The 22098-nt window shown below is 37.1% G+C and overlaps 1 protein-coding gene across 11 annotated transcripts in view; it reads left to right on the forward strand.

Moving 5' to 3' along the window:
• PJA2 (praja ring finger ubiquitin ligase 2) overlaps window positions 1-20674 on the forward strand; it is a 46150-nt gene extending 25476 nt beyond the window's left edge. For 7 of the 11 annotated variants that reach the window (XM_032213673.1, XM_032213668.1, XM_032213671.1 and 4 more), the window contains 4 exons: window positions 6903-6944; window positions 13797-13911; window positions 14115-14236; window positions 17276-20674. In XM_032213673.1, the coding sequence (XP_032069564.1) occupies window positions 6903-6944; window positions 13797-13911; window positions 14115-14236; window positions 17276-17404 (408 nt within the window). In that variant the 3' untranslated portion in view covers window positions 17405-20674. Of the gene's footprint in view, window positions 1-6902; window positions 7004-10409; window positions 10453-13796; window positions 13912-14114; window positions 14237-17275 lie in introns of those variants that run through there. The other 4 variants (XM_032213669.1, XM_032213674.1, XM_032213677.1 and 1 more) reach the window with 4 other exon arrangements.
• The last annotated feature ends 1424 nt before the right edge of the window (window positions 20675-22098 follow it).

Below are 22098 nucleotides of genomic sequence, written 5' to 3' on the forward strand. Positions count from 1 at the left end.
CAAGCTTCCAGGAATTTCCTAGCATTTTTGGATTTAGTTTGGTCTAGGATGCTCAGTTTTTCAGTTGAAACTGTGACTGAGTGTATATATATGTTGTAGGATTAGGGAGTTTTCAATGGTATCTTCTGACTGCTAGTTGGTGTTCATGGATGCACTCTGCTAGTCTTCTAACTATCCGTCCTACATAGTAGCTGTTATAGACCTTACACTATATGTTGTAGATGACTTATGTTTTTCTTCTGGGCTATTAGATTTTATGGTTAAGATGCATTGAGGGACTTCACTTGGTTTGTATACTATGGTGATACCATGTGGTTGTAATACTCTGTTGATTATTTTTGAGATATTTGTGATGTATTGCAGTGTTAGGTTTTTCATAACTTGTATTGGTTGGGTTGAGTGGTAACACACTTTCTGATAAAGTTGCATGGATCTGTTTTGTTGGAAAACATTGTGTAAGTAATCTGTTTCCTTTTCCTGGTGTTCTGGATTGTTGCAATGCATTAGTTTTCAAACAGAAAGTAGTGAAATAGGTATTTTGATCTTAGTGAATTTGGTTAGGTCGACTACATTGTGTATAGTACCAATGCCATGGATTCTTTTGCTAGTTCTGGATCTATGGATGTAAAAATACTGTAACATCAAATGAAAGCATATTTCATATTTTTCTTAAGTATTTGGTTTTTGTGGAAGCATTGTAATGGGGATTTAATAGAATATTGAATTCCCTCTGTGAGATGTCCAAACTTTTTTGTAAGTTCTTTGGCTATCTTTTATCTTATGTTTCTTTCCTGTATGGCTATGTTTCTTTCCCCCTAAAGAAAATTTAGGGAGATTATTTCATATGTTTTATGTTGGGGTCCCTGTTAATGATAAAATTGGTTAAAGAGGTATGTGGGACTTTTATGTTTTGAGAAGTCCATAGTAGCATGGGAAGAAGGATACACAGCTTTTTATTCACCACTGTTTTTCTTTCGTGATTTAATCTTTCTTTGTTAAGTTGTGGAGTGAGATTTTGATCTGTTGTCTGGTTTCTTCATTGGTTTGCATTTACTGATTGGTTTCTTTGTCTTCCAGTAATTCTTTGTCTTTGTCTGTGTAAAGTTTGAATACTGTCCTTAGCATCAGTGTTTGTCACTTGTTATTTTCATAACAATTCAACCATTTCTTATTTGTTTTATATTTCAATATTATTTAGGGAGATTAACTAAAAGGCAATAAAGTTAATAAATATTATTGAAATACAACCATGACCTGTTTCAGAGATATTTCCTTACGTAAATAGAAAAAAGGCAAAAGTTCAAAGGAATATGAGTGACTTCCAACTTCCTGTTTTCCCATTGAGTTTCCTTGTGGGAAGCTGATAATGAACATCAGAAATTTTCCTCCCTCCCTGCCCCCCTCTTCCTCTTTTCTTCATTTTTCCTTCATCTCTCCTTTCCTCCCTTTTTTCTTCACTCCTTCCCTCCCCTTCTTCCCATCCCTTCCTTCCTTCCCGCCCTTCCTCCTTCCCTATTCTTCCCTTCCTTTCAGGCAGAAATGTGGCTGCTGACAAGTATGGGAGGGAGTAAGGAAGTATGCAACTAGCCAGTGTAGTGCAAGTGCAGAGGGACTGGTGGAGAGTGCACCATTTCTCCATTGAGTTTCTCTCTGCAAGTTTCCCACAAGTAAAGACTTTAATAGTGGGAAGGTGGCAAGGAGCATTGGCAATCATAGCAGCTCCTTGTGGGCTCCCCACTGACTTGTGAAAAGGTGTCAGGAAACATTGACAATGAGCTTAATGTTGATTATGACAGTATGAAGGCCATCTAAATAGCAGCAAAACAGTTTCCCAAATTTAATTCCTTTGAGAGTATTAATTCCCAGTATTCTGCAAATTAGTCCATTTGAAATAATTTTGTTAGTAAAGTGTTTGCCTTATGATGCAGCATTTTGTTCAGTTGAAGAGTACACGCATACCTCCAGTGTTCATATTAAGAGTTTCCAAAGTATTTAAAATGTCAAAGAAGCAGATGCCATTTTATTATCAAGATGCTTCTTCATTACCTTTGCAATCATGTTAATACCGTGTTTCCCTGAAAATACGACATGTCCTGATAATAAGGCCATGCCACATTTTTCTGGTGGGCAAAAATATAAGCCTTCCCCCACAAATAAACCCCCTGGACAACCCCCCACCTCTGACCAGGCAGAGCGCCGCTCACCAACCTAGTGGTATCCTAAAGGTGCAAAGCTGCAGGAACTGGGGGAGGGGGGGCAAAGATGATCATGTTGCTTGGTGCCTTCAGGATACCGCTAGGTTGGTGAGCGGTGCTGTGCCCAGCTGAAGAGGGGGGTTGCCGAGTGGCTGCTCTCTTGTGAGAGGGCTCCCAAAGAGCTGGGCACAGCAGCCACCCAGCAAACCCCTTTCCAGCCATGCAGAATGCCATTCACTGACCTAGAGATAGCGCCAAGCCGCGCGAGTGTCTGTTCGCCGCCGCCCGGCTCTTGCGGCTTGGTGCTTTTGAAATGCCAGTGAATGGTGCTCTGCAATGTTCCCTCTAATTTTTTTTCAGTGTGAGCGGAAAAGTATAGTGTTTGAGCTGCACAGTTTCATGCCTGAGCACCTAAGAGAGCCACAGTTTGAACTGCTGTCACGTCTGCTGGACATTTGCGCAACATTCCAAGCGTCAAGCGCCGATTGTGAGCGAGGTTTCAGCCTGATGAATGCCAGGCATGAAAAGTGCCACTCAAACACTATACTTTTCCGCTCACCCTGAAAAAAAAAGGCTCTCTGCTCAGCTTTTAGATTGCTAGACTGGCTAGAGAGAGACATGGCACCAACAGCCGGGGTCCTGGCATTTTGCAGGCAACCTGTCCTCTCACATTGCTTTGGAATGCAACCCATCACATTTGAATTAGATTTTGCCAATTATCCTATTAAAAGATAATCCCATTATTCTAAAATATGACTAACTCAATGTTAAAAACTGTAAATATTTAATGCTGATAAATAATAGCAGTAATTGTTATTTAGTATGATTAAAATCAGTATTGATATATCAATATAATATCTATCAAAATTGACAATAAACACTAAAATAACAATACAAATATATAATGTGGAACATAAATGTAATAAATATAATATATAAATGCAACATAAATGTAATAAAATAATTTATCATGAAACTCCCCCTTTAAAGTAGTAAGATCAATTAAATAGTCTAGCAAGTTTGGACAATATGCTATATGTTATGTTACTTAAGAATATATATATACCTCAGAATCAGATACAACATCCACATCATTTCCAACTGAGTCAATAAAATCATATGCCATGCCAAAACTATTTTAAATAAAGATATGAAATTAATCATTGCATTTATTTTTCAAAATGAATGTACAATTTTTTTATTATTTAAGTTTTGCACCCTATCTTTTCTAACTAACGTTAACTTTAAAAAGATGTTACATCAGACTACAATACAAGTAATTAAATGAAGACTAAAATAAGTGTTTTGGCATATTGAGCTTTTTATATTTCTTTCTTATATTGCTTCCTTAGTTGAGAACTTGCTCCTCGGCTTACTTACGCATTAACTGTTTGTTGCTTTTATGGTTTATTCATTCACTGCTCCATCTTCAGTTTTTTTCACAGGGGGCAGGGCTTCCTTCCTTCCTTCCTTCCTTCCCTCCCTCCACTTTGGCCACCAATTTTGATCCAATTCTCTCTCTCTCTCTCTCTCTCTCTCTCTCTCTCTCTCTCTCTCTCTCTCTCTCTCTCTCTCTCTCACACACACACACACACACACACACACACACACACGTTCTTTGGGGGGGTTGAATTACTCCGCCTCACTGCGCAAAGTCGGCGCAGCATGTGTTTGGCCCCCGCTTACGCCGAATCAAATCCGCGGCCGGCGGGACCAGGGGGTTGCATTTCAAAGCCGCCAGTCCTCTTGCTTCTTCTCCTTCTTTGCCGGTGAAGCCGGCAAAGCTCCCGCTGGCGCCCCCGCCCATGGCAGCGGCGGTGGTGCCTCCTTCTCCGCTCGGAGCACCTCAGCTGGGCTCTGGGTTACCCCTGCCGCCGCGTCCACCTCTGCCGCTTTCCTACTAGCTCCTGCGGCCTCATGGCTCCTCAAGCACGGCAGAGGAAGGGGGAGGGATAACGCGGGGATCAGCTCAGGTGCTCCACGTGGAGGGAGAGGCACCACTGCCACGGGCGGCTCATCAAAACAAGTCTGGGGAGGTCCTTTGCGGGCGGCCAGTTCTAGCCGCCTGCAAAGGACTTCCCCACGTTTGCTTTGGTAGAAATCTCTGCGTGGCAGTTAGAAACTGCTGCGCGGGGGTTTCTTGCCACGTGCGCGGCCGCGCAGCAGCGCACCTTAGAGGGAACAGTGGTGCTCTGCACACCTGGAGAAGGGGGTTGCACGAGCGGCTGTTCCGTTCCTGCGCCTCCCAGCCTCACAATGCCCTAGCCCAGCTCTCTGCAGAGCCAGGGCACCTCCGCTGCCGCTGCTGCCATCCCAGCATGGCTTTTTCGGCAGCTTCCAAACTGAGTCTTCCAGCAGTGGCCGCTCTGGGTGTATGCTTTATGGCTGTGGGCTGGCTGTTGGCAGGGCGTACAACCATAGAGCATACACCAAGAGCAGCCACTATCAGAAGACTCGGTTTGGAAGCCGCCAAAAAAGCTATGCTGGGATTGTGGCGGCGGCAGCAGCAGAAGTGCCCTGGCTCTGCAGGGAGAGCTGGGAGGCACGTGAGCGAGAGCGGAACAGCCGCTCGCACAACCCCCGTCTCCAGCCGTGCTGAGTGCCATACACGCGCATTTTGAAAGCGCCAAGCCGTGGGAGCCGGGCAGTGGAGAACAGGCGCTCACGCGGCTTAGCAATACCCCTAGGTCAGTGAATCCTGCTAATTTACCTCTTGGCTTTTAAAAATACAGTGATTTAAAAATGGGCATCTTTTTCGCTCCAAAGTAAAAACGTAACTTGAAATATATAGGAAACACAATATTTTAAATCCATAAGTAGATACACATACATACTTTGCTATTTTAATAGATTTTACAGTTTAATAATTGCAATCCCTTTTTTCCAAGTACAATTAAATAAAATTAAATACTGTATTCCAGAGTATAATACTTAATATTTTCAGCTAGGCAATAAAAACATTTTAAAACGATCTTAGCATTATCCCAGCATAGGACTTCAGTTGTTTTAAAGTAGGTCATCTTGTTAGTAAATGGATTATCTATTTCAGTTGAATTTAAAACAAGCCATTCTCTTTAATCTGTTGCCAAAAACTCCTTCTATTTCTTACATTAAAATGGGTTCCTATTCCTTACCACACTACAGATTTTTTATATAGAGAAACCATTGTTAATTGCTAACAGTAATAATTCCTTTTAGGAGATTTTGAGTTTCCTGAGCTTTGTGAAAAGCAATACTGTACAACTTTTGAACCAAGCAATGCAGGAGTCTGTACATTTAAAAAGTGTGCATTCTTTGAAAATACTGTGTGTGCTTGAGATGTGGCTTAATTTCAGTAAGAAAAGACAACACTAGTGTAACCTGGAAGTCATGGCAACTGAACATTTTTTTTTGTGTGGTTTGAAACATTTTTCACTGCTTATTTGAGTAGCTTTTTAGTTGCATGACTCAACTTCCAGACAACTACTGCGAATACATATTTCCAAACATCAGTGTAATGTAAAACTGCTAGTGAAATATTTTCTCATTTAAAGCATATTATAATTATTTCTCAAGATACTGCTTTAAGCAGCATTAATCCGTATTAAGAGATTTTCAATAAAGTATTTATAATTATAGCTTAAAAATAAAAATAAATTATAGCCAAATAAACTGTTATACACCATTATAAAATGTTATGCTGCTATAAATCTATTCTATGAAAAACAGATAAAATAATTATGCTTGTTTGCTATGCGGTAAAATTATGAAATAGCATAATCTTTCATAACTAACTTTCAATATTTCATTAGTTGCTTGTGATATGTTAAGTGAATCAGTTGACTTTACAATAAGATTGTTCTTTTCTTGTGGCTGAGTGAGAGTAAGGTATAAGATGCTGTATATCAGGGATGTCAAACTGGTGACCCGCGGGCCGGATGAGTCATGTGTAGGCCACATCTAACCTGGCTCGGTAAAGGCATAAAACATTGCAATACATCATATGACACCCTGTTGTATATCATAAACACTAATTGAAATACATAGAAATTGTTGTTTGTTGAGAAAAAACACCAAGAAGCCAAGGCAGCAATTCATGATGAGGAATATTCCCATAGCTAATGCATTTTGTCTTTTATACTGCCCTTGTAAATGTAAATAACTGTCTTGGCATTATGTCCAGTTTAGTAAAGTATACTTGACATCTTGAATTGGATGGATTTTTGAAGTTTCAAATAATTATTACATTTTGACAAATGGTGGGAAATCTTAGGAAAACAGAATAGAAGGGTAGATGAAAAAAAGACTCAACTACATCTTCTGTAATTAGAGATTTTCTCTGTATTAAGTCATATTAGACTTGCTTTGAATAATCTCTCCAGGTTTCATTGATTGGAAAATGTTGGAAGAATCTTGTATATGAACATTATTAGCTTTGATAGTTTTAATATATCTGTACTCTGGTAGTAACAATAAAAACACTTTAGGCTAAACCTAATTTGAAGCAAACAACCTAAAATAGTTTACCAGCAGAAACAAAACCATTGTTCATTTATCTGTAAGTTTTCATTTAGTTGGGGGCGGGGGGTAGGTCCCTTCAGTTGTGATAATCCCAAAGAAAAAGTATTTTCTAATTTTCATAAGTAAAATTCTATAGTTAGGTGTGGGGTACAATTTTTAAGAAAGTTGTGCTCCTCCCTTCACTAACCTGAATCTTTTCAAATTCAGGTAACAAGCATGTTCATGGAAATGACTTATCAGCGTCTACAGGTACTTGCAATTTCTGATTGCCTACATTCCAAATGTAGATAATATACTTAAATTGAGAGGTAGGCAGCATTTTATTTGTATTTATTTTTGTGGTTGAGTAAGTCACTTATGTATGAGTGTGCAGCAGTGATCTCTTAAAATGCATTGCACTGCAGGAAATTTTTGCATGGAGGTTTTGGAATTCCAAACATTCTAATTTCTTTAAAATGACACAGTTTGAAATGTTAATAGCATGAAGTAATTAGTACATGTTATTGATATTGATTCTTGCTCATATATATGTTGGAAATTATATTAGATGTACCTTCAACAAAAGTCCATAGAGATATTGTTTTGATTTTACTTCAGACTATCCACCAGAAGCAGAGGTGATATTCAGCAGGTTCTAACCAGTTCTGGAGAACTGGTAGCAGAAATTTTGAGTAGAACCGGTAAATACCACCTCTGACTGGCCCTATTCCCATCTATTATCCGCCTCCCGAGTCCCAGCTGATCAGGAGGAAATGGGGATTTTGCACTAATCTTCCCCTGGAGTTGAGAGGGAATGGAGATTTTACAGTATCCTTCCCCTGCCATGCCCACCAAGCCATGCCACATCCACCCAAGCTACAGAAACGATAGTAAAAAAAATTGAATCCCACCACTGAACAGAAGCAACTGATTTCTATATGTTTAAGGAAAGGTTTAGAACCTCAACTGAAAATACATCCTTTTCATAAGAACTATATTTAATAAAATTGCTTTAGAAACAGTAACTGTGTATTCATACTGAAGGCTTTAAAATTCTGCACATTGTAATGATAATAGTATCTAGGATAAGTATACCTGAATTTTACAAACAGAGAAGAGGACTGACTAGAGTGATTTTGACAGCTTGATTTCATTAATGTAGAATTAATATAGAAATTAGCCAAAACAACAACTGCCCAACAACTACATCATTTTGGCTTCTGCCGTTAATGATAAGTTAGCTACATCAATATCGATGCATTAGGAGTGAAGTCCTGATGCTTTGCCTACCGCCCATAATAACTGTTACCCACAATGATTTTCCACTTATTTTATTTTAATCCAATTTATCACTAAAATATGAAATTGCTGTGCATTTTAAGGCCACGGAACGAGAAGAAAATTTAGAGAGATTATTTCATATCATTTCACAAATTGGATTTTTGTATGCTTTACTACTTTCTGTATTACTGCTACATAGATCTATATTATTTAAGAGAGGTGATTAGCATAAGAATGACATTAAGTAAATTTTTAGCCTTACGTTATAATGCTATGATGATAACTCTTAAGGTACTTTTAAGTAGAATGTTAAGATACCAAGGTGTGTTTTTTAATGGAAACATTTTCTTTATCTGAATTATGACTAACAATAGCATTTAGGTTTATATACTGCCCCAATATAGCACTCTCTGGACAGTTTATAATGTAAGCATTATTTGCATATTGCCCCAAATAATCCAGGTCCACATTTTACTAACCAGACGGAAGGCTGAGTCAATCTTGAACCCTGTCAGGACTCAACTCCAGACTGTGGGCAGAGTTTGCCTGCAATATTGCAGTTTAACCACTGAGCCACTAGGGCTCTATCTATCATATTTGGATGAGAACTTTAACAGCTGATTTTTAATTTACCCATTATGCATATATTTTAGCTTGTTTTTTCAGTGGTATGCAAATGATCAAAAAACGCCCCTCACTTTGGGCACAATTAGAAAGTTATCTGACCTCCTTGACATCACAGCAGGGGGATGTCTTCACTTTCAGCAGTAACACTACTATATTTCTTATTTAAAGGCTGCAGATATCAACATATTAAGTCAAACTCCTCACTTAGCAATGGTAATGGGAACTGGCAACTCTATTGCTAAGTGATGCATAAAGCATATCACATGACCATGGCACCTTACAACAGCAGTTATGGCAGTTGCAGTTGCTGCTGTGACTATGCAGGACTATGAATCCTGCATTAGCCCAGCATTTCAGGACCATTGGCATTTGCAATGTCCTGCCTCCTTCCCCATAGGCTTTGCTTGTCAGATACAAACAGTGAAGATTGCAAAAAGCGGGATCCAATGACTGCAGGACACTGCAGTGTCATAATTGTGAGCCTGTTGCTAATTACCCAGCATGTGATCACTTGACGAGAATGCTGTGATCACCCAACTATAGCCACCCTAAGTCACCTTTGTTCAGGCTCTTGTACTGCTGAACAGTCACTGAACAAATGGTCATTTATCAAGGACTACAAATATCTTTTAAAAAACTTCTTAATGAATAGGATGAAACTCAACAAAATATTTTGTTTTATGTTTACTGAGTATAAATTGGTTCTTAATATTTTCGTCTTGGAGAAAAATACTCATTTTTAGCCAAAAAAGATCTGCATAAAACATACCAGAGATAACATTATTTTCACCATATGATTAAAGAAAAAAAAGCTTTTAAAACATTTCTGTAGGTAACTTGCTGTGTCCATAAGAGTTATTAATTATTGCTTCTGCTTTTTTAAACATTAGACCTTGTAAATTGAAATTTAACTTACTTAGATGTCAAAATATGTCAACAAATAAATCACTATTGTTAGCCAATCCAGCTCATGCAACCTATCTCTAAGTTTAAATTAGCATTGTTGATAGCAATAGCAATAGCAATAGCAGTAGACTTATATACCGCTTCATAGGCCTTTCAGGCCTCTCTAAGCGGTTTACAGAGAGTCAGCATATTGCCCCCAACAATCTGGGTCCTCATTTTACCCACCTCGGAAGGATGGAAGGCTGAGTCAACCCTGAGCCGGTGAGATTTGAACCGCTGACCTGCTGATCTAGCAGTAGCCTGCAGTGCTGCATTTAACCACTGCGCCACCTTGGCTCTTATAGAAGATGTCACTCAAGGAAGAACAAAAATTCATCTTGAATTTCAAAAACATGTCTTTCTTTTGATAGCCATCAAGCCATGAAGCATAAAAAGAGATACTCATATTCATTTCTCTTTTTTGCCTGAGATTATGATGATAATGATAACAATAATAATAATATAATTTGAAGTATAAATTATAGTATGTATACATTTCAATACAATCTTGAACAGTCTAGCATTACTGCATACAACATTCTACAAAGTAAGCCCAGTATAAAACTCTGCCATTGCTCGTGTCTCACTACTGCTTGCTCCAATACATCTTTCCAGTCAATATTGCTTTCAATAATAAAATCACTGATCTCCCAAAATGTCCTCAGATATTTTTTGAATAAAGCCTTTGAAACCACATCTAGTAAATTAACTTTTTGCCAGTAGGAAATAGATAGTTTGTCTTGACTATTGGTTGGAAAGTTCATATGTAACCAAAACATTTTTTATTAGAAGAATACATTAGTAAGTGTAATTTTTTAAAAGTAGAAAATAATTATTAGATAGCTCTTAGTGAATCATACTTAAAGGTACTGTATTTTTCAGAGTATAAGACGCTCCGGAGTATAAGACGCACCTTAGTTTTGGGGGAGGAAAATAAGAAGAAGAAAAAAATTCTGCCTCTGCCTACCAGCCTCCATGGTATTCAGCTGGCTAGCTTCCTGACTTGGACCACATGGTAACAAGGTCAGCCAATGAGGTCTATTTGGACTCTGAAACAGTATTTGCTGTGTGAGCAACAAGGAGACCCAAAGGAGCCTGGCTTAGTTGAGAACTGAAAGTGAAACTGCTTGTGTTTTGCTTGTATTTACTGCTACCTTGGAAAACCTATATTATTTTATTTTGAATCCTGCTGAATAAATTACTAGTGTGTGATTTCTGAATGTGATTGCTGCCGTAAACTGACCAACTAGGTCAGCTTCAGCACTTATTGCAGCCTGATTTAGCACAGCTGATTGCCGGGTGGATCTGACTGCTGGAATACTCCCAATCAGCTGTTCCAGGCTGCAGGGATTGTCACAGACCATCACTGCCTCCATGCCTAGCGTTTTTTGCCTGGTAAGGGGTAGGTGAGGCTACATTCGGTGTATAAGACACACCCAAATTTTCACCCTCTTTTTTGGGGGGAAAGGGTGCGTCTTATACTCCAAAAAATATGCTACTTTTTTTTTTTTAAGGGAAGCATCCTAATTAGTTCTCTTCAAAAATTGCACAGGTAGTTCTCATTATCCATAGTTTCTTTTATCTGTTCTTTCAGAGGGTTTGTTAGTTCATGTACAAATTGACAGTCAGGTGTTTGTGTATCCATAAAGTTAATTCTTTTAAGGCTTAAGTGGCCTGATTACCAATAATGTAGTTTGAAATGTCAAGGAAATGGTTACTTTATTCCCTTCTGAACAGAATATTGGCAAGTTTCCAAGTCTTTCAGAGTAGAAAGAAAATCTGTATATTTCCTATAATTTCTCAATTATTTTCATGTATTCACTTTCCCATGATTGTGTTTACATCAATGTTATATACACAAGGGCATTTAAATATTCATCAGTTTCTTTTCATTTTGTACAGAAGGCAGAAGAATCAGGCAAATGAAAACAAGGCATGTCTAATTGGAAACAGAAACATTGGCCCAACTATATAAAAGTGGTATATGGCACTGTTTAAATTCTTACTGTTCAACGTATGAAAGCATAACATCAAAGATTTGTTTAATTAATAATCTTAGCAATGAAGTAACAGTGTTACCATCTAACACTTTTGGATTGAGTTGTAGTTTTTTTATCATACAGTTTGCCATATGCTAATTACAATTGAATATAAATGTTACAGTATAACTTGGTTTTAATTTACTATACTTGTCATAAAGTTGAAGAAAATGTAATTCAAAAGTGATTAGAAGATTACATTTTCAAAGTGTATACTTTGTCACTCTGAACAATATTCAAACTTACTTTATTAGATTAGTTGTATGACGGCTTCCTAGTTTTGCAATACATAGTCAGACCTTTGGGAATACTAGTTCTTGCTCTTTATTTAATTATTTGTTCATTTGTTGTGTGCATGGGCCAAGAGGCAAATTATATATGCGCATTAAGACATCATGGTAAATGTTATTTTTATTTCATTGCTTTTTTAAACAAAAGCTGTTATCCTAGCCACCTTATGTACTCTGCTATGATAGTTTTGAATGTGTTGCTTTCATTGTAAACAATCATGTTTATAAGCTGCCAATAGTGGAGGTTATGAGTTGAGATTTTTCTGTGTAGTGTTAACCAACTAATATGAATTGAAGAGCATAAAGTATTTCATTATGTATTCCCTTAAGCTAAATGAATTCAACTAGTAACTTTCTTACTTGATTAATAGTTATCTGAACTTTGAATATGTCCCTATGAATGGACTTTCATTAGATAGGCAAAATGTTTCATTAAATGCATAGATAATTACAATAATTATGTATTTTATTGTTGTTGACCCAGCAAAGTGAGATTCTGCCAGATGTATGAACAACTTCTATGAAATACAGTAAAATCTTGAATTAACAGACTGGGGGAAAGGATATCTGTTAAATCCAAAAGTCCATTAAATTCAAATTTATGTCAATGACATTATGAAGACTATTATGTAAGGGACATATTTATGCCATTGCCACAAGTGATGTAAAATGTCAATTTTGTGAAAGGACATAAATGACTAAATGGAACTTATGGAAGTACAGATAATTAATCACATTGCCAGAATTAGTTACAATCCTTCTAAGAGCAAAAACCTTTGCATTAGGCTTGATATAGTGACTGGAGGAACTCTGCGAGTTAAAGTCCACAAGTCTTAAACTTGCCAAGTTTGGAGAGCCCTGATGTATATTCTTAAGAACTGCAAAGTGCTTTGTAATTAATGGATAGAATATCTTCAAAGTATCTTCTCAGAGACATACACTAACTGTATTAGCCATTCCCTAGTACTCTCTGATCCATTACTGAATATGAAATTTGACATTTGGTCACCAAGCTTGGCAATATTTTCATACTGTATAAACTTGTGGCATGATAAATGAAAATTTGATTGAAATTATAACAAGTGGAAACAAGAGGAAAAACAAGCCTTGTCCAACTTGCTGTCTTCCAAATATTTTGGACTGGAATTCCACAATCCTAACTAGTATGGAAATTATGTTTGCAATCTGAGAAAAGGGGGGGTTTCTATCCCAAATATATGAAACTGTTCTTTATCTCATAGGCAATTATTCTACATAGATTTGTCTTGGCTATCAGCTTGGTGGTGACGAGTCTCTCCATAAACATTCTAATAAAGATTTTTTGGAAAGTTATGAACTGGATAGTAATGGCTGCTTAACTACTTCATATAAGCATGCATGGTGGACTGTGCTTTTGTCCTGACAAAACTTACATTGAACAATGACTGAAATAAAGATTTGACTTAATTAGAAATAAAGCATGCATTAGGAGAGATGGTTGTTGCTTAAAAATGTGGAAAACTGAAAGAGAAATGTCTCTCTGTGTGGCATTTAAAAAGATGACATTATTTATATATACCTCCTTAGTCTTAGATTATTGAAGCCACTATTTTTATGGTCCAATTTCAAGTTATAACTACAAGTAATTGAAAAAAAAGTCATAATTCATGACAATGTCACAGTTACTAAAGCAATTGAAATTGGAATAGGCAGTTACATACCTTAATAAAATACACTTGAGTTAATTAACAAAGTTTATATTATAATTTCTCATAATTTAATTAATTTTACTATAGAACTTTGTTAATGTCATGTATATTAATATGGCCTTCATTTCTGCAAAATAGAAGCAATTAATTTATATCTAGTTTATAGTTATGGGATCCTACACAGTGATTGCACAGACACATACTTACATGTATATATATTATGTGCTTGTCTTTTTTCATGTATTTTTCTAGACTGCGCTGGCACATCTAGAGTCTCTTGCAATTGATGTTGAGCAGGCACATCCACCAGCTAGTAAAGAGAGCATAGATTGTCTGCCACAAATTATTATTACAGAAGATCACAACGGTAAGGTATAAATTACATACTCATTGTTTTGGTCAAGTAACTTTATATGATCTAGTAGTATGATATGTTATTATCTTTTGTAATTTAATTTGGTTGAATGCGAATATTTTCAAAACTATTTTAATTTATTAATAACTATTTCACCATAATTTTAATAACCTACTTTTACATTTGTATACTAATATGCACATTGTTTTCCTAAGCTGTAGGGCAAGAGCAGTGTTGTGCTATTTGCTGTAGTGAGTACATCAAAGAAGAAATTGTAACAGAGCTTCCATGTCGCCACTTCTTTCACGTGACATGCATAACACTTTGGTTACAAAAGGTGTGTAATTATGTTATACTTTAATGCTGCTTTTAAACTAGGAGATTTTTATAAAAAAATTGTCTATCTCTATCATCTGTCTATCTTCTCTCTGTGTGTCTGTCTTTATCTATCTTCTGTGGCCACCCACGTATCACAACTCTTGGCTGCCAACAATAATAAAAATATAAGAATAATAAGAATAATAAGAATAATAATGATCCATTGGAATTTGTGCAAAAATTATAATATTAAAACAGCAACAAACTGGTGGGAACATCAGCATGAAAAAGTCACCGAAAATCAGATGGTCAAGATCTTGTGGGATTTCCGTATACAAACGGACAAAATACTGGCGCATAATACACCAGACATCACACTAGTTGAGAAAAATAAGGTCACAATCATAGACATCGCAATACCAGGTGATAGCAGGGTTGCCGAGAAGGAACATGAAAAAATAGCAAGATACCAGGACTTAAAAATTGAAATTCAACTACTATGGCACAAACCAGCAGTGATAATTCCAGTGGTAATTGGCACACTGGGTGCTATTCCAAAAGCACTGGAATTACATTTAAAACAGTTAAAAATTGACAAAATCACCATCAGTCAAATGCAAAAAGCCGCACTGCTTGGATCCGCACACATATTACGAAAATACGTTACGACGTCCTAGGCCCCTGGGTGGGGCCCGACTAGTAACCAATGCCAAATCCGGCGAAACAACTGGCCGCTGTGATACAATTGAATAATAATAATAATAATAATAATAATAATAATAATAATAATAAGTACAATGTAGAACAAAAATATTTTAGACAAACAACAAAAAAGTGCAATATTGAGACTCTGATAAAACTTGCATTCATCAATCAAATATAGTAACCTGATCCCATCTGTATCCTGGTCCCAGTACCTTGACAAAAGCCAGATCTTCACTGTTTTCTGGAAGGCCAACAGGGTTTGAGCCATCCATATCTCTAAGGCAGGCTGCTCCATAAGATAGGCACTGTGACAGACAAGACATGCTTCCAAGGTTCCACAATTGACAGTTTCATAAGGGAATTTTTTGCATGCTTACCACATCTATTAGGGGTAGGCAATTGCATAAGTAACCTGACCCAGAGCCATGTAGCACTTTAAAGATGATAACCAGCACTTCGAATTACATTCAGAAGCTTACTGGAAGCCAGTGCAGTTCATCAAGGGATGATGTTACCTTGGCGTACTGCAATATGATGACTATTGCTCATGTATTTTGGAGCATCTGTATCTTCTAAATGCTTTCAAGGACATCCCCACATGCAGCATTTGCAGTACTACAGTTGGTTACGGTATGAGTGACCTTGAGCAACGTCTCCTGATCTACAAAAGGGCATAACTGGTACATGAGATGTATTTGAGCAAAGGCTGTCCTAGCCACAATTAAGTCTAGAAGAATCTTCAGATTGTGTGCCATCTCTGACTGCTTGTGGAATGTAATTGTAATCCCAGGCATAGTTAAAGATGGCAAATCACTAGATGAGGGGAGAGGGGACAAAACCCACAGCCATTGAGTCTTGTCAGGGTTGAGCTGAACCCAGATTATCTCTCTTAGATCTGTATACAAGGCACTAAAAATGCCCATTGATTTTGCTGTTTAAGATCAGTGACTTAGTTTAGTTCAGTCTTGGTTGGAAACACATCAATAGTAGCGCTGTATATTGATGTGCATAACGGTGATTGGCTATATTGGTATGGTACCTCACAAGGTTGCTGTTGAGGGTAAAAAAGAAGCAGAAAGGTGTGTTAGAAATGTTTGTTGCCATTACTTTTATTTGTAAAAGTAATAACGCAAGATACAAATAAATAAAATTTAAAGAAAATAAAAATAAATTTAATGTTTTCTAGGCTTGGGTAAAGCATTTGAAAAGGTGCTTTGCAAAATGATTTATATGATCTATGCACTATCCTTGAAGAGTTAAATTATTTCTCAAAGGTTTAAGATTCTATACTATGGATCACTATGAAAGAGACTGAAAATATAATTTCCACTAAGTACCAGGCAATTCAATACATCTTCATATGCCCTAATACGTGAGGTGAATACTGTTAAGTACACTCAGGCTACCTAGTAAACAGTTTCAAATTGATAGTTACCCAATGTAGAGAATTTACAGTCCCTTCCAGATCTCAGCACTTTTGATGTGTAATGTGTGTGTAAAGAGCTTGGGGGAATGATTAGGTGTCACATAGAGATTGCCATTTGATCAGACAATATCTCAATTTAATTGAAATGTATTTGCCTACTTCCTAGGATAATATATGGTGTGTTTTAAACACACAAATCTTATGTAGTATCTAATACTAAGCACCTTATCAAAATACCTAACAATATCTTGTAATATTGAAAGCAAAAGGAGAATGGAATGGCAGAAGATGAGATGGTTAGTGTCACTGATGCAATGAACATGAATTTGTGCAAACTCCAGAAGACATGAATGCTCCCTTGTCCATGGGGTTGCGAAGAGTCAATCATGGCTTTGTTATTGAACAACAGTCCCACGTGAACATATCCTCTTGTGTGTAATTAAAATTCATACCTTTATCAAAAATAATACTGATTTATACTATAGAAACTACTATAAAGCCGATATGAGCCTTTTAAAGAAGGCAACATGAATATGTGAATCTAGATCTTTTTAGCTTTTTTGCTTTCTTTAATTTGCAGTACTTCCCTAAATATACCCTGTTTCCCCGAAAATAACACCTTCCCGAATAATAAGCCCAATTGGACTTTTGAGCGCACACACTAAAATAAGTCCTTCCCTGAAAATAAGCCCTCCCTGAAAATATCGCAGCACAGCAGCAGCCATTAGGTGACCATGGTCACCGCCTCCTGCACCTCAGAAATAACAAGACCTCCCCCAAAATAAGGCCAAGTCCTTATTTCAGAGGTCAAAAGAAAATAAAACCCTTGTCTTATTTTTGAGGAAACACGGTATTTGAGACTACATTTGGCTACTCTTGAATTCTTGACCTGAATTGTACTAAACGGTGGTGTTTTCTCTTACCTAGTCTGGAACATGTCCTGTGTGCCGCCATGTGCTTCCTCCTGGGCTCTCAGAGTCAGCCGCTCCCATATTCACCTTCTTGCCCGAGCAGGATTCTACTCCTTCAGTGCAGAGTGCCTCGGGAACACAATAAAGGAATACCTGAACAAGAATTAGCCCATCACATTGTACTGTAAAGTTCTTTTATTTAATGATAACATGAAATTGGTTTTGTATGTGCGCCTGTGTATGTGGCATACTGTACACGCATACACAAAAACATGTAGAAATTCCAACACACACATTTTGCAAGAATATGCGAGCTTACAAAATGGTTTAGAATTATAAAAAGAATAACAGACTGAAAAACAAAAAGGTTGCACTAGTTTTCTGCGATAAACATTGCTCTTTACTAAAGTCTAATGGTAATTATTCAGTTTGTCTTGAAAAATGATCATTAATGTGGCACTTATACTCAAAGTAATGCAGCTGCAGTGCAGTTGGAGCTTACACACGTTATGCATATGATATGTTTTACATAATATAATTTTGGAGGCTGGGTTTTTTCTTTTAAAATAGTGCCACTTAATTACTTTGTATATAACTCTTTCATATTTGCATCAAATGTGAAGATGTTCTGTGATAACATCAGTAACATACTTTGGTTTCACTGAAAATAAACAGCATATAATCAAAGAATTAGCCTGTGATTTCATCATGACCTCTGTGTTCTGTGACTAGTACAAAATAGGTTCAATTTGGATTATTTTACACAGTTCAAAATCTGCACTTTCACATTCCTATTATAAGAATTGAGGAAAAAGCAATGGAATTATAGAAGGCTTATAGAGCTAAATTACTTGATATTAGAAGAACCAGCAACAGCCTTCCACTGGAGCGACAGGAATTGAAATTGGGATAGGCACATTTTCATAAGTACAAAGCTGTAATATTCATATAATACGGATATACAATGGAAATCAGGTGACCCGTTATTAGAACACCAAAATAGCCTCGCAATGCATTTTCTTAATGTATTTAGTTTCTGCCTCCTTATTGTTTTGAGTGAAACTGCAGTACATTTCAGTAAAATACTGAATTAACTTATTAACTGTATTCACTACTATATATTACAAAGAGATAAATCAAAGTTTTTAAGTGTTAGCAATTAGTTTCTTATAATTAGACATATAGCATGGGTTATTTTATTGTACAGTGCCATAAGATATGCTTTCAGAGGTCATATCCAGGTCTTTTTCAAATAATTTAATACTAGCTGGATTGAGCCTTTATTGAAAAAGAATCTATTTAATGATTACATTTTTTTTCTTCTTAACTGTAGTTAGAATCTATTTTGCTTTATTTTTTCCAGGAAAAATACTTTTGCAATAAAACAAGAACAGTGAAGGATTGTGGGGGTGGGAATCAGTAAAGGAGTAATCCAATGTTTTAACCACAAGGCCATCAGCTAACAATTTCTAGGGTAGAAGAGAAAAACAGTTGGGCTCTTGTTTCAAAATGGAATAGGCTAATTATTATTAAGACTTCCAGAGCATTATTGCACTCCCACTCCTGCAAACTCTTGCATTGCTGAAGACACAACCTTACCCATTTTTTCAGGACTAAACAAAAAGGAAATTATGTTCTCAGTTGCCTAGTTACAAGATAGATGTTTTCTTTCATCTTTTCTAAAAAGACCAGGTAAACATTCATAGACTATTTGGTGCGGAAAAGCAAATGTGGACATTAAGATGAATTAAGACATTAAGACTAGGTTCCCTTGGCTTCTTGGTGATATAAATATACGATGAAAAAATTGGGCATTTTCTATTCTCAGCAATATTAAAGATGCTTCTTGAAAACTAAAGTTCATAAACTTCCCAAATACACAGGCATTCTGCAATTAAACTGTATTGCAGCTGTGTGATTTTTTTGTACAAGTATAAAATCTAGGGACATGATCAAAATACATGATGATCCAGCTCACATATCTTCTGTATTGCAGAAATAAAGCTGACAGAACTACATTTTGTTCTGTCTACCCCACATAAGTCTTAAGTGCTATTGCTATTATTAAGCAGGCTTACCTGCTTTATTGCTTTAACATCTTATAAATTCCATTGTTGAAAGAAGTACCTTTAAACAGTATTATGGCAATGGTTAATTAAGTCGTAACTATTTGTAACCTGAGGAGCAAGTATACAGCAGATTCCATGTTGTAATGTTTCTTTCAATTTGAGGATGTAAAGTCTGTAAGTTGAACTCGAAAGAGCAGCAAAAAACAGCTTTTCTTTAAACTTCATAGGAGATAAATACAAAGCTTGAACCTAGCAGATCCTTGTGATGAGCTATTAGTCCATAAATCTCATGGAAAATTCAGTAAACACACTAGTTACTATGTCATTTACGTTAATTTTCCACCCTGCATTTTTGCAAATGAACAGTCATTCACCCAGTACTGTATCTATAGAAACACAGAATCTAAGATAATGACTGCCATGAACATACTGGAACAAATTTTATATTCCTGTCTGGCCATGCAAACAGAGAGAGAAAATGTATATATGCAATGTAAGTGAAGTAAATAAAGTCAATAGTATTAGAAAGCAAAAAAACAGGGTTAGTAGCCATAAATTTTGGGTTCCTCTTGTCTATCTGGAGATTTCATCTCAACAAATGTCTGCAACTGTCAGCCAATCCTAACCATATATAATCAGAAGCTACATAGAGGAGAAAAGTTTGTAATTCTCTCCATTGATAGAAGAAAGGTTCTTTACAATCAAGACTTCAGCAATTTGAATTGGGGTGCTGAAACCTCTGTTGGGAAAGTAATGCATCTACTAGATGTTGAATGCTCAGGGAAATAGCTTTTAGCAGTCAAATAATGAGTCTACCAATCCAAGAGCTGATTCAGACCAATGGGAACTATTCACTATTTCCAAATCTAAATTATTTGGGCTTGTGTGCCTCTAGCATTAGATTAGCCTTTTCTTCTATTGCCCTAATGCCACAATCAGTTTTATTTCCTAGAAAACTTTATTTCTGGATAATAGTTTTTTGGATGATGTCTATAACATGTTGCCTTTCATAAATATTGTCCCAAATACTGCAAGCAGCATTTTTCTGTACCAAAATCCTTTGGCATGCTGCTTTGGCAGCAGGTAAACTGCCTTTCCTCTTGTCTCCAAAACTTTGACCACATTGGCTCCCCTTTCATTAGAAATCAATTTTCTCTTGGCCTGTAAAACAGCTTTAATATTTCACTAGAGTGTCATTTCATCCACATTTGAACGTGATAGTTTTCTTTTAGCCTTTTCTCTACTTAGGATTAGAAATGTTAAGGAGGATACCCACAATGATTATATGTTGGATGTATTTCTATTGTTAACCAGAGGTATAGCCCACCTTTCCGTTAAGCTAAAAATGACATGTAAAAGCACTATGCAACCTTAGGCTAAGGAAGAATGGTGGGCCCAAGGTCACCTATTGGTCCTTCATAGCTAAGATTGGACTTGATTAGACCAACTTAACCAGGATGCCACATGGGTTTCATTGTTTGAACAGGTGCCTCAGATTTTGTGTAGGCTAAAGACCCAATAGAGACCTTTTAAATGATAGCTTTCCTCAAATTAAGATAAAGAACAACTGAGCGCAACAGATACTATAGGCTGCTGCAAGATGCTACCAGTTTCACTCTTTAAATCTTAGTACACACCTCCATTCTAGTTACATCAATCATTAGCTACAACCCCTTTAAGCTCTTAGAAGGATATAAGCCTCTTGGAATTGCTTCCCTAGCTTTAAAAAAAATGCACAACCTTGTGCTATGATGTGAGCATGTAAACTAAACTAATTTTCTCTCTGTAAAATTGAACTACTTTCTCCATGCTTTCTGGTTGTGTGTAAAAAATAAAATAAATTGTTTCTCTGTTTGAATATTAATATTTGTCTGAGTAAATTCTTCCTATTGCTTGTTAATGTAGAAAGTGAAGCTGAATTAGTTTCCTTTAATATTTCTATTTCCCAAAGTGCAAAATTAGCAGAGTACAAATTAGCTATGGTTTGCACTGCACTGCATTTCAAAGATCCATCTCTTTGGTTTATGAATATATAAATATATACCTCCATGTGCACAGGATAGCAATAGCAGCAGACTATTGAATGGGAACAGCTAAAAAAGGAGATGAACGTCCTTTTCACTACATATTAGGATCCAAGCCATTAGCTCTACAAGAAAACCCTACCTGGATCGGGAGGCCCTTCAGACAGTCACTCACGCCCTTGTGACCTCAAGACTGGATTATTGTAATGCGCTTTACATGGGGCTGCCCTTGAAGAGTGTTCGAAGACTCCAATTAGTCCAGAATGCAGCCGCGCGAGTGATTGTGGGTGCACTAAGGTACACCCCACGTTACACCTATCCTCCGCGAGCTGCACTGGCTACCTATTAGTCTCCGAATCCACTTCAAGGTGCTGGTCGTTACCTATAAAGCCCTACATGGCATCGGACCTGGGTACCTGAGAGACCGCCTCCTGCCGATTACCTCTCTCAGACCAATTAGATCGCACAGGTTAGGTCTCCTCCGGATTCCATCTGCCAGCCAATGTCGGCTGGCGACTCCCTGGGGGAGGGCCTTCTCTGTTCCAGTTCCGGCCCTCTGGAACGAGCTCCCTGTTGAGATCTGGCCCCTTACTACCCTCCCGGCCTTCCGCAAAGCCACCAAGTCCTGGCTGTTCCAGCAGGCTGGGGGAAGCTGAGAAGCATCTACCTCCACGGAAATTGTGAATGTTGGTTTTGTTTTTAATATGTTGTCTTTGTCTCGTTCCCCTCTTTCCCTTGTCTTTTGT

The sequence above is a fragment of the Thamnophis elegans genome, chromosome 3 (assembly GCF_009769535.1).
Source record: "Thamnophis elegans isolate rThaEle1 chromosome 3, rThaEle1.pri, whole genome shotgun sequence".
Lineage (NCBI taxonomy): Eukaryota > Metazoa > Chordata > Lepidosauria > Squamata > Colubridae > Thamnophis > Thamnophis elegans.